The sequence below is a fragment of the Phodopus roborovskii genome, unplaced genomic scaffold (assembly GCF_943737965.1).
Source record: "Phodopus roborovskii unplaced genomic scaffold, PHOROB, whole genome shotgun sequence".
Classification (NCBI taxonomy): domain Eukaryota; kingdom Metazoa; phylum Chordata; class Mammalia; order Rodentia; family Cricetidae; genus Phodopus; species Phodopus roborovskii.
In genome coordinates this window covers 49,646,715-49,658,674 of record NW_026126418.1, presented here as the reverse complement: position 1 = coordinate 49,658,674, position 11,960 = coordinate 49,646,715, and the positions used below count along the sequence as shown (strand labels likewise).

At 41.0% G+C, this 11,960-nt stretch overlaps 1 protein-coding gene across 1 annotated transcript; it reads right to left on the bottom strand.

Annotated features, from left to right (window-relative positions):
- Positions 1–10,935: 10,935 nt before the first annotated feature.
- Rprm (reprimo, TP53 dependent G2 arrest mediator homolog) lies at positions 10,936–11,375 on the bottom strand. Its single transcript, XM_051184678.1, has one exon. It carries the CDS (start codon positions 11,314–11,316, stop codon positions 10,987–10,989), a length of 330 nt encoding a protein of 109 aa, XP_051040635.1. The 5' UTR covers positions 11,317–11,375; the 3' UTR covers positions 10,936–10,986.
- Positions 11,376–11,960: the final 585 nt, after the last annotated feature.

Here is an 11,960-nt window from a genome sequence, read left to right as displayed (position 1 = left end):
TTAAGGTGGTGGCAATGCCTGTCTCAGAAATCCAGACAGATATCCAGGACACTTAGAGCTATATCAACTCAGTCACAGACACCCTTAAGAGACATTATAAAAGTTGATCTTTGAAATGTATCTGGTTTTAGGCTTCTGTGTTGATCCCCATTGGCTGGAAACAGGGGCTTCTTTGAGAAGAAATGGTAGCTACATTTATCCCTGAGTGTAAGGACAAGATTTATAATGCAGCAAGGAATTATAAGAGTCTAGCAAAGTGGTAGCAGTCGATTCTTTTCTATGGTCCATGACCTCATTAGCCATGGGAAACTGACTAGATTTGTAGTACCATGTATGGTTCCCTTCTGGCTGACTGGGCCTTATGTCCAATTAAACAACCATTCATTATCAGGAACAGATGAGTGATGCTTACTTGTGCCTTTATGGATATCTTATCATACAGGTCATTGTTGTGATTCATAGGTGTTTCAGCTTGGTAGGACTATTAATTGCTCACATAATGTTTTATAGTACAAAGGAAGGTAGACCACATGAAGATGGCTTTCAAGCGAGAACCGCCTTGAATCATCTGAGTCCTGTGTCCTAAGTATGTGTGTTTACAGAAACAAAAATTTACTTTCTACCTCTGAGAGGCAATCCAGAGCTACATTGGAAGCTATATTGCTTGGGTAGTGGTCACTTAGACTACCAACCCAAACATTTCCAAAGGATGTTTCTCATGCGTGGCACTGGTATTTTGTTAGTCTGTGGTTCTTTTGGGAAGCATTGTTAGCCTAAGTGACATAACTTCTTTTAGATCCATTTATCTTCTATACGCCTATATGTATTGTATGTATTTTTAGATAAATATAAAATTATATTATTCCATGAGTATTTATCAAGCAATGATGGTGACATTTATCTTTAGTTCCTCCTCATACTGTATTGAATTCCCTACCTCCTTCTCAGCTGAAGCATATAATGGGAAGTCCAGCCACAAGGGATATGTCTATATCACAGCTGTTGCATCTGTGTCTCAAGGGACATCGTGAAAGAACGGGTGGGAAGGTTGTAAGTGTAACGAGTATGGTTTTTCTGCCTGCAGCCGCCCGCGGTCTAGTCCTGCTGCCGCGCCAGCCCCAAATAATACACAGAGACTCTGTATTAGATATTATACTGTTGGCCAGTTACTACTTTCTTATCGGCTAGCTCTGTCTTAAGTATTAACCCATTTCTGCTGATCTATGTATTTCTCTTACTGGGGAGCCAGCGGCATCCAGCTCTCTTCAGACTCTCCATCTTGACTCCTCCTTACTACTTCCTATTTCCTCCTTGTCTCCTAGTCCCTCCTATCTTACTTTTCTATTGGCCAACAGTGCTTTATTATTAACCAGTATGAGAAACATATACAGAATGACATCTCCCATCATCTCCTCTTTTCTGTCTAAATAAAAAGAAGGGTTTTAACCTTAACATAGCAAAATATATAACACAACAGTTATCCAATAAGAATCACAGTCAACAATATTTAGTCCATTAACATTTAGCAAGATTTAAGAAAATATTTTATCATCTATCCTATCTTTGTGAATCCAAAGTCCTATATGTAACTTATCTTTAAGCTTAACTAAGGAATACTATAACCATAACTATCTGTCTTTAACTCCTTCAAAGACCACAGAAGGATAATATATAAGCTCTAGATATGACAGAGACAATTCACTGCCTGGTTACCCGAAGTTGTTTTGTAATCTTTCATCTTCAGCCCATAGGCCATAGTGTGTCTGGCAGACCCTTCAGCAAAGCAGGAAACCTTAAACTGTCTTTTTGTATTGGCAGTTTGTCAGTCACTTTTCTCTGTGTCCTGCAGACTGTCTGGCAGACTCTTCCATGAAGCAGGAACTCTGTAGCAATGTCCATCTTGAATCAGCAGTCACTTTTCTGTGGGTTCTGCATGTCCAGTTTATACAGCATAAAGTCAAACAGTCCAGACAAGAGTAGTATCTTGTCCACATGGCTAGTCTTGCCATATTGAAAGCAAACTCCATAATGAGTTTCTTCAATGTCCATCTTCCTTTCTGGTGCAGGTGGTATTGCCAAGAGCAATTATGTCTCACTGTCACGAAAACCCTAAACCATTTTAAATGCCATATTCTGTAGGTCTTTGAAATGTTTGAAGAATGCCTATTCATCTCAAATACATCTCTGTATATCTAGAAAACTTAACTAACTTAACTATATCTGACTATCATAGATACTATCTATAATTTGTATTGAATTATACATTACATTTCTAAACAATACTTAAACAAGAGGAGAAATATATATATCACAAAATTGACCTTAAATTGTATCAATAAATGAAAATCCATTCCAAAACAAAGTATTCATATCTATACCATAATTCCCTTTTTACCTTTAAAAAGATATTGGTTGTGATCCTTAACCATTTATAACCAAGTCCATTTAAATGAAAACAAACATTTATAAACAATATTTGGGAATTTGGGCATCGTTCTTTCCAAACTACTTTCTGCTGATAGGGGGCGCTGTCGTGGGGATCCTAAGAAGATGGCTGTAGTCTGTAAGGCTGTCTCGTTCAAGCTGTTTTAAATGTTGGATCACCAGGAACGCTGTTTCATGGGGTCTGGCTTGATCAAACCACATTAGTCTGGAAGGAATCCACAGCTTTTTATTTTCTGTTGAAACAAAAATAGAAATCCTTTTCCCCAGTAACTTGTCCTTGAACTTAAATTTTGGAGTCAAAGCATTTTTAAAATATATAAATTGAATTAATGTAGCAGTATTTCCTTTAACGGTTGTTGTTATTTTCTCAGCAGTCAAACAATGCAGAGACAACACAATAGCATACAGTAACCAGATTTTCTCTGAGCTTTTTATCTTTATGTGGCTTTATTATTACTCTGTTTTTTTTACTTTTTATTTTTTGAGACAGGGTTTCTCTGTGTAACTCTTATATGTCCTGGAATTCACTCTGCATACCAGGTTTACTTTGCAAATCACAGAGATCTGCTTGCCTCTGTCTCTTGAGTGCTGGGATTAAAGGCGTGTGCTACAACACCCAGTTTCTCTTTGTCTCTTTAAAACCATTTTTTTTTTCATGTCTACGTATATTTTAAAACACACTGTAAACCTTTAGAGGTTTTTCTTAATATGAATCTGTCTTTACTGTAAATCTTTATCTTAGTCTGGCCACAAGTCCTTTATCTGGTAAACAACAACATTGGTAAAATGAAAGTCATAGCTGTATCAGCCACGGTTTACCAAAGATGGTGGCAGGTACTTTTACCCGCCAGCACGGAAAGCTGTGCTCAACGCCTATACACCTATATGTATTGTATGTATTTTTAGATAAATATAAAATTATATTATTCCATGAGTATTTATCAAGCAATGATTGTGACATTTATCTTTAGTTCCTCCTCATACTGTATTGAATTCCCTACCTCCTTCTCAGCTGAAGCATATAATGGGAAGTCCAGCCACAAGGGATATGTCTATATCACAGCTGTTGCATCTGTGTCTCAAGGGACATCGTGAAAGAAGGGGTGGGAAGAGCCAGAATTACAGTAATTCTCCTATGAAACAGTCTTTCCTAGAAATGGCTGCATAAAGAACAGTAGTAGTAACATCAATAGATATGCTAACATGGACACCTGAAACATCTGGAGACATAAAATAGCGGCATCACATCGACCTGATAGAGCTGGATCTTTGATCCTATAACTTAACACCATCAGGAAATTCAGTTTCTGTTTTCATTTTAAAATGAGCTGGACTTGCTTTTATGTTGATTGCAACCAAACCAAAAGAATAACAAATAGTTTGCCTGCTCATTCAAGACAAATCATTTAGTGATCCTAGGAGATATTCATGCTACTTAAAACATGGCATTTTTTATTATAAGAAACACACACACACACAGAGTACAGAGAGGGAGTTTTATATATGGTCTTCTTAATTATTCAGCCATTGACTATTCACAATGGGGGAAATGAACAAAACGCCTGTTCCTCAGCTGAATTTGTAGAAAACTGTGAGTAGCCTCAAGATATTCATTTAGAGCTCTTTCTTCAGGCCTTCATATTTCTGTTCATTTTGAATCTGACTGTGTTAAGTAAAACAAGCTCTGGGTATGCTGCCTGAAGACTTGAAGGAAAGTCAAATTAAATTGTTGGGTCTTGTATTAATTATGGAGAAGTACAGTCTTCCCCCCCCCCCCAAGAGGAGAAGCTACAGTATGTGTGTATCTCCAACGGACATGTGACTATAGATCCAGCAGGAGAAAGATAAAGTCACAGACACTTTTACCCTCCATGAGGCTTTGCACTCCACATTCAAAATCTGAGGTTGTACTTGGTGCAGAGTCATGACTATTAGGGATTCTAAATAATAAATATTTATTGACGACAAATATAAGAAGGGCTGGCAAGACCTCGTTGTCCCTTGAAAATAAAACAATTTAGCCAACTGACAAAATGTGTGCAATTAGTCTAGGGCTCCAAAGAAGAGTGAAAAATAGAAGGAAATTATCCATCTACTACAATTGCCTCATAAGTCAGCAGCCCTTTGTCCTCTTATTAAACTCTTTAAATGTAAAAAAATTATTTACTAGCATTTAAATAGTTCTGAATCTGTTTGTAAACATCTAGGAATTTATTTTCACTGACCTCCAAATTTGGGATTTTTCTCATTTCTGGAACTTTTGCATTTTTTTCATGCTTATATAATACATAATCTTCAACTTTTCTGTCTCTTGGGATTTTATTTCCTCCCATTATATAAATGAAGATAGCGACACATAGCTTAAAACATAAGTGTAAAGTGTGATGTAGTGATGCAGATCTCTGTGAGTTTAAAGACAGCCTTGTCTTTATAGTGATTTCTAGGACAGCCAGATCTGTCTTAAGAAAAACCAACCAACAACCCAAACAAATAAACAAAAAAACACAAAGGTAAGACTCCATGTATTTTACTTTAATTTTATTTCTTGAACATTTTAAGACAATTTATCTGAAAATTTCCTCTAAGATTTTTTATTTTGATTGTGAACAGGTAGTGTAAAGCAAAGCACAAGGGATGTGTGCTGGTTATGTTTAGTCTGTAAAGGTTAAACAGTTCTGTGCAGTGTGGGAAGAGCTGAACATATGAGTATACGGGAACACACAGACACACAGGGACACACATTCACACACTCCTGCTTTGTAATCAATACTGATTAGAATATAAACTGCAGGATCCTGCTTAACTTACAGGAAAATAAATAAAGCAAAATAGAGACCCTGGATCCCTGGGGAATTCTTTTCCCGAAACAATCAGACATGGAGTCTCAGTCTGATAAAAATCAATGACTCTTTCTGGGCAGTATATCCTTTAGATGTGTCTGAGGAAAGCAGAGAATAATGATGGGAGAACGGGTAGGTTGGTGAAGGCAAGCAAAGGAAAAAAAAATGTAAAACTGTAACCTTTCTTTGCTTTAATAGACTGTGCTAATACATAGGCTATGGCATAATTACATACATATATTTATAGGACTATGAATCTCAAAATAGTAGCAAGAAACAGTTCTTTGGTGTCTAACTCTTGTGGATAGATTCTTTATTTTCTCTTTTGTGTATTTGTCTATGCCTGTGTCTTATGATTCAAATGTATAGAAATGATCTTATTTTGTTCAATAGTAAGTATAGTGTGCTGTGTGCACATAATTGCAGGAAAATGCTATATGGCAACTTGAGTCAGGAGTTCATAAGATAGTAGTTCTAATGGAAACTGGATATGAACCAGGAGGGGGGCAGGGCACAGAGCCATTCAGCATCATCACAAATGACTTGACCTTTTCTGTATTGATTACTCTATGCTCACATTCACCCACTCACAAATATTGTAGCAAGCAAGCACTTACATATATTCAGGGGAGAAAACTACCCATTACTCTTTCAAAATCTCATAGTTGAATACATGAAAGTAAGACATGTTATTCTCACATGTAGACACTGTTGTTTGGATTATGAAGCAAATTATTAATTGCAAAGTGAATATTTTTAAACGTTTCTAGTTATCCTTACAATAATCATCATCAATGCTTTTGCTCAAATACTTTTAGTTCCTCAAATATATTGAAAGTAAAGCACATAAAACATGAATTCAGTTTATAAAATTATGACCACTTTAATTGATGTGTGATTTAAATAACTATACATTTTAGCTTCCTAAGAGTATTCAGCTAGGAAAGAATTCTAAAATCAGAGATGCTGCTATAAAAAGTATCCTGAACTTTCAACATCTTAAGTGTTCATAACAGTGCAAAAAAATACCTAAAATATTAACCAAGCCTTGAAAGCAAATAACTACCAAGCATTTAAATGCAGATGTTAGAAATCAATTACAGCTGGATTGGACTTTAAACCATATCCCGTTTGAGCTTTTGTGCACATGTCTAAATGGGACTTGACAGGTGAATAAAAGATGTATTGATTCCTGTTTTGGAGATTGCTGTAGATTGTTTTGAACTAGGCTTGGATCTTGAATAAACTGAAACTTGGAATTCTTTCCTGTCATTGTAACCTCATCACAAAATAACAAATATAAAAGCCAGGGATAAGGATACTACATTTAGAACAGCTGTTGCTATTGCATGCTGTTGTCCAAGCTCAAAGGAAGAATTTTCTGGGGGAGAAAAACCACATTAATTACTCTTTAATACCCAGGAAATTTGTATTAGAAACACTGTATTCTCATTTAAATGGGTGCTCAGTAAGAATTTCTTGATTCCCAGTTCACAGGGCTTCTTTTTCCATATCCAATGATAACATCTGTCTGAGCTATCTGAATTTTACCCGAATTATTTAAAATAAAATGCATCAAGTGGATCTGCCCCTTGCTTTTTGTGAGACATGAAAATTCTGACAATCCCCAAGACTAGAAAATAAAATGTGTTTTTAAGACATTTTGCAGAGATGTAGAAAGCATCTTGAAAATGTTAGCAAATTAACTCAATAGAATTGAAATATCCCCTTAGAATCAACCATCCCAGAGGTCACCTAGTCACTTAGTTAAAGACCAATGTGAACCCAGGGTTTTGCTACCTAGCATATTCCCTTCCTTGAATACCATAGGGAGACCCAGATAGGTTCTGGACCACAGAGAAACCAAGTAGACTCTGAGTCAGACCTCACAGATTATCTATTAGGAGTAACTGTGACTTCAGATTGTGACTTCAGATTCAACTGGCAGGGTCACCTGTGCTTTGAATTCCTTCAAGGTAACTAGCCCTTAAGTTCTTGACCCATCTTCAGATCTTAGATAAAAATAAAATGTATTAACTAGGATAGGCTGCTCCTATGGAGGCCACTCACTTATGCTTAGAGGCATGAGTGGCTATCTGTCTAGTCTGAAATTCTGCTCACCTATCAACTGCTTTTATGAAAACCTCTGCTCTCTCTGTACTGTAGTTTAAAGAAAGGCTTTGGAACTTACCAGATGAGTTCCCCTTGGGCTGAGCAGATCAAGGAAGCTCTTTACAGAAAACTGAGTGTCAACCCAGACACACACCTTTATCTGCTCATCACTGACCAGATGGTAGATGTAAAAGTGGGACAACAAACATCAGTGTCTGTATTCATCATCTCAATTCCCAATCTCTTTAGGCTAACATCGATTTCTTAGGTGAAATGGAGAATGAGGTTCAAAACCTACTCTCCTGGAAGCTTGCTGGTGAGAAAGAAAAGAAAAAGTACTCCATAAACTCTGGGCAGGACGAAAAGTTTCATTTTATGTATTTGTTAGAATGTAAAACACGGAGATTCAAAGACAGAGGAAAAGGAGTGGTGTGGATTTGGAACAGTGGTTGCTGTATGGCCACCAGGGAAGAGGGTGTGTAAAAAGCTTCTCTCTTCATCTATAAAAACCAGAACCACTTGCCATCTCTCTGAATAACAAATGGATGTGACCTGGAGAGAAGGGTTGTTTTCATGTCCCCGGGGTTCTGTTTTACAGACTGCATTTCCCTGGAATGCATAGATCATAGATCTCAGCACTATTGCCTTTCTGCCTAAGGACTAACCCTTTCAGGTTCTTTCTCATTTCCTGATCACGATTTCTGTAGAGGAGAGAATAAACATGCATAGGGAAACGAAAGTGTATGTTTTGATTTTGAAGTGTGGGGACGATATAAGAGGGGTGAAGAAATGCTAAGAAGAATTTAGAGGCGATACTGGAGAGATATTGTGTGAGGACTGTTTTCTCAATTTGTGGAACTACCATTTTTGGTGAAAACTAGTTCCAATCAAACAATTTCAAATTGGCTTGTAGGGTTAATTCCTGCCCATTTATGGGAGCTAGCTGTGGATCATGCATGCTGAACACATCTGGGTACAGGGAAAGATTACTAATTACTCTAACAGATGTGTTTTTTAATATAAATCAGTATGTCTAGAGTACTGAGCCCACTGGTGGGCTCATAAATCCACAGGACAGTGGGTTGGCAGCTACAAACAAGAGCTACATTTAAGTATCAGGGTTGTTTCAGGGTGGATTTATTGTGCTGTTTTGTTTTCTCTCAAACACAGAGGAGATACTAGCTCAGTGCCACAGAAACTGTGGACAAAATAGAACCTCTCATTTCTTCTCCCACATACTACCAAACTGCACACACACTGCCTTCCATGACTCAGCAGGCTACCTGTTGACAGCTGACCCTACTGCTCCCACACAAGAAAACAAGCAAACCTCTGTTAAAAAAAGAAAGACTAAACAGGCCAGACTTCCAATCCCTCTCTCTCTCTCTCTCTCTCTCTCTCTCTCTCTCTCTCTCTCTCTCCCTCTCTCTGTGTGTGTGTGCATTAGAAAGCATGTGTGTGTGTGTGTGTGAGTGTGTGTGCATTCACTTAAGTCTGACACTATTAACATTAAAATTCCAAAACTCTAGGCTATAATGCTTAGTAAGGTTAACTCTGAGAGGAGCCCAGCCCTCTGAGGCAAAGGCCATGCTTGTGTGTCATTTCTCTATGTAAAAATGGGACATTTCATGGCACTTTTACATCTGCTATTTCAATGTCTTTATATTTTTCTCTTTTACAGCACCCTGGTAGAAAATAAGACAAAGAAAAACTACTCAAACCTTTCACCAAGATAAATGTCAAGTCAAACTATTGGAACCTTCGAGTTGTTTTCTGGGCTCTTTTTGTTTTGTGACAGGGTTTCTCTGTATTGCTTTGGAGCCTGTCCTGGAACCTAGGCCCTTTTTTAAAAAACACTGTCAGTTTCTGGGCTCTAAATGTCTGTGCAGGCACCATCTATAACTGTTTCAGCTCAGGCTTTCCAGTGTGGGCTGTAACAGTCTTGAATATCAGGACTGGGCTAACTCATTTGAGCCCTTTGCCTAGTCCAGGACTAATAGCTGACTAAAGAGGCAAGCAAATGCCCCCCCCCGCTCTTTCTGTGCTATTTTTAATTAATTGATGGATGGATTGCATATATTTACGGGATACAATGTGAGATTAACTTATCACCTCAAATACCTGTCATTTCTCTCTTATCTGATTCCTTTCTCTAGTAAACGTATTATGACAGAAACAATGAATACCATCTGACTTCGACACAAGGCTAATTTACTCTGCTGAGTATTTCGAATTTCCGCAAACTTCTTTTCCTCAGAACCAGTACTTTTCTTTTTTCTGGAGCAGCATCCCTATGCGGTCCTGCTGACATGGGTCAGGGGAAATACGCCCTCCCTAAAGGCTGGCTTGGCCATCTTCTCCTTTCATTAGCAGGGTAACCTAGAGTTCCCCAAGGAGCCTAGCACGGAAGTGTAATCTTTCCGCGGGGACCTAACTGACATCCGAGACAAAAATGAAATTTAAAGTCATAAATATGGGGGAAAACAAAGGAAGCTGTTTTCGAGATGGCTTTTCTGCCTGAGACTTGGTGTGTGCCACTAATCCCTTTGCACTCTGTTGGGCCCCTCCTTCCCTCCTCAGATCTAAGGATCTAGGAAGTAGAATTTAAGCTCCTGCAAGGCGAAACCTCCTGGCCAGGACCCAGACTGCACAGCCACAGTGGAACTTCCGCTCCTCCAGGAGAATAGAATGACTACCAAGAGGCCAGAAGCGAAACACTTAAATGTTGCATTTATTAGGGAAATGTTAAATAAGAAAAAAAAAAAATCTCAAACGGTGTCACGGATATCAAGAGCACTTTTGTGGAGTAAACCGTGCAGACACGAGATATGAATTCTACTCTGGATCTTTGTCCCGGGCTTAGCTGGAGCGCCAGCCTCCCAAAGAGACCCAGCTGAAAATGCACTAAAAGAAAGCACTTACCCCATTCAGAGTCTCAGACTCCCCTCCCCCCACCCCTTCTCCCAGGATGACAAAACTCTAACCCGCAGGCAGGCAAATAGGCCACTAGGGCATAAAAGACTTATCAAATATTTGTATTCAAGCAAACTAACACAGATCTCTATAAACCACAGGTTACTATTGATCGAAGTTCCACTCTCCCTGCAGGTTGCAAAACCCACAGGCATCTATGTTCCCATTAGGTCTGCAGCGTGCTGTAGAAACAGGTCAATTTCGGGTCACCCGGCTACTAGTGCTGCTGTATATTCCCCCCAACTCCCGCCTTGCTTGGCCTCTCCAGCTGTCCCCAGTGCTGGGCCCACCTGCAGGAGGAAAGGGGCCTTTGCCCGGTCCATCTCCCCGCATCTCAGCCAAGCAGTCGCTCCCAAAGTTCTGTGCCCTAATCTCTTTCTTTTGCCACCTGCTGCTGAGTCCCGAAGTCTGGACGCTCCTCGTCTGAAGGCTTGTTTGGGGCCTTTCGCAGAGCGATCAGTAATGGGTCACTTTTCCCCCAAAGTCAGAAGGCGAGAGAAAAAAATCTGACTCCGACAGGTTTGCTTTGCTGTCTCTCTGATGGTGAGAGGTTCAACACGGCTGGCGGAGTACCGGAGGTGCCAGGAGCGCCAGCCGTGCGGGACCCGAAGGCTACTCAGTAGGGGCCCACGACCACTGCCTCAACCTCTTTAGACGGCCTCCGGTCTTTCACCAGGAAGTTGATCATGCCTTCGGATTTGATGAGCAGGTTGCAGCCAAGGAAGAAGATGCCGAAGACCACGGTGAGCGAGAGGACGCACATGACTGCGATCTGAACCACGCGCATGATGTACAGGCTACGTTCGTCGGGGCCGCCCTCGGCGAAGCCATCGTCGGTCACCACCGACGCCTGGGTGCAGCAGCGCACGGCACGCTCCAGCGCCTCGCTGCTGTTGGTCAGGAAGAGACCGGCCACGTCGGTCTGGTTGCCCAGCACTGAATTCATCACGGGAGCAAGCGGGAGCCGGAGAGGCGAGGATCCGGAGGGGTGGGGACCGGACCGGGGTGGTGGTGGCAAGGGAGGAACAGGTGCCGGACGCAACGCTGGCTGGCACACTTAAGCGTGAGGGGCTCCTCGGCTACCCTTTCAAAGTCTCCGGGCTGTGAGCGTCTCAGGAACCTCTCCAGGACGCGCTGCAAGCTGGCTCTTGTGCGCCGTGTGCTGCCCGGGCAGTGCTCGTTCCCGGCGCTCGCTCGACTGGGAGCTCTTGGAACTTGGCGGGTTGGGCCGGAGGGGCCGTGGGAGGCGCGGGCCACCGCGGCCCGGCGGCTGCTCCGAGCAAACAGCGGCCCCTGCTGGTGGCAGAGCCCCGCTGCGTCCACTCGCCCAGGAGGCGGAGGCAAGGAAAAGGGCCCAACAAGAGGGATTTGTAGCATCCACAATTCCAAAGGCCAGGGAGAGGTCACTAAACACTCCTGATGTGTTGAACAAGGAAAGGATTTGGGATGACAGGCTGAAAGTGGCAGAGGGCCTGGGTCACACCCACTCTTGATCGTGTCCTTCGATGTCGCCCCTCTCACCTTTGAGCTGATTTAAAGTGGCCAGGTACCAGATGGTGCTGGCCAAGGCACTAACTCACTGCTTATTCT

Coding starts and splice junctions, on each gene's coding strand:
- Rprm (XM_051184678.1), bottom strand. CDS start 11,316: ATGAATTCAGTGCTGGGCAACCAGACCGACGTGGCCGGTCTCTTCCTG.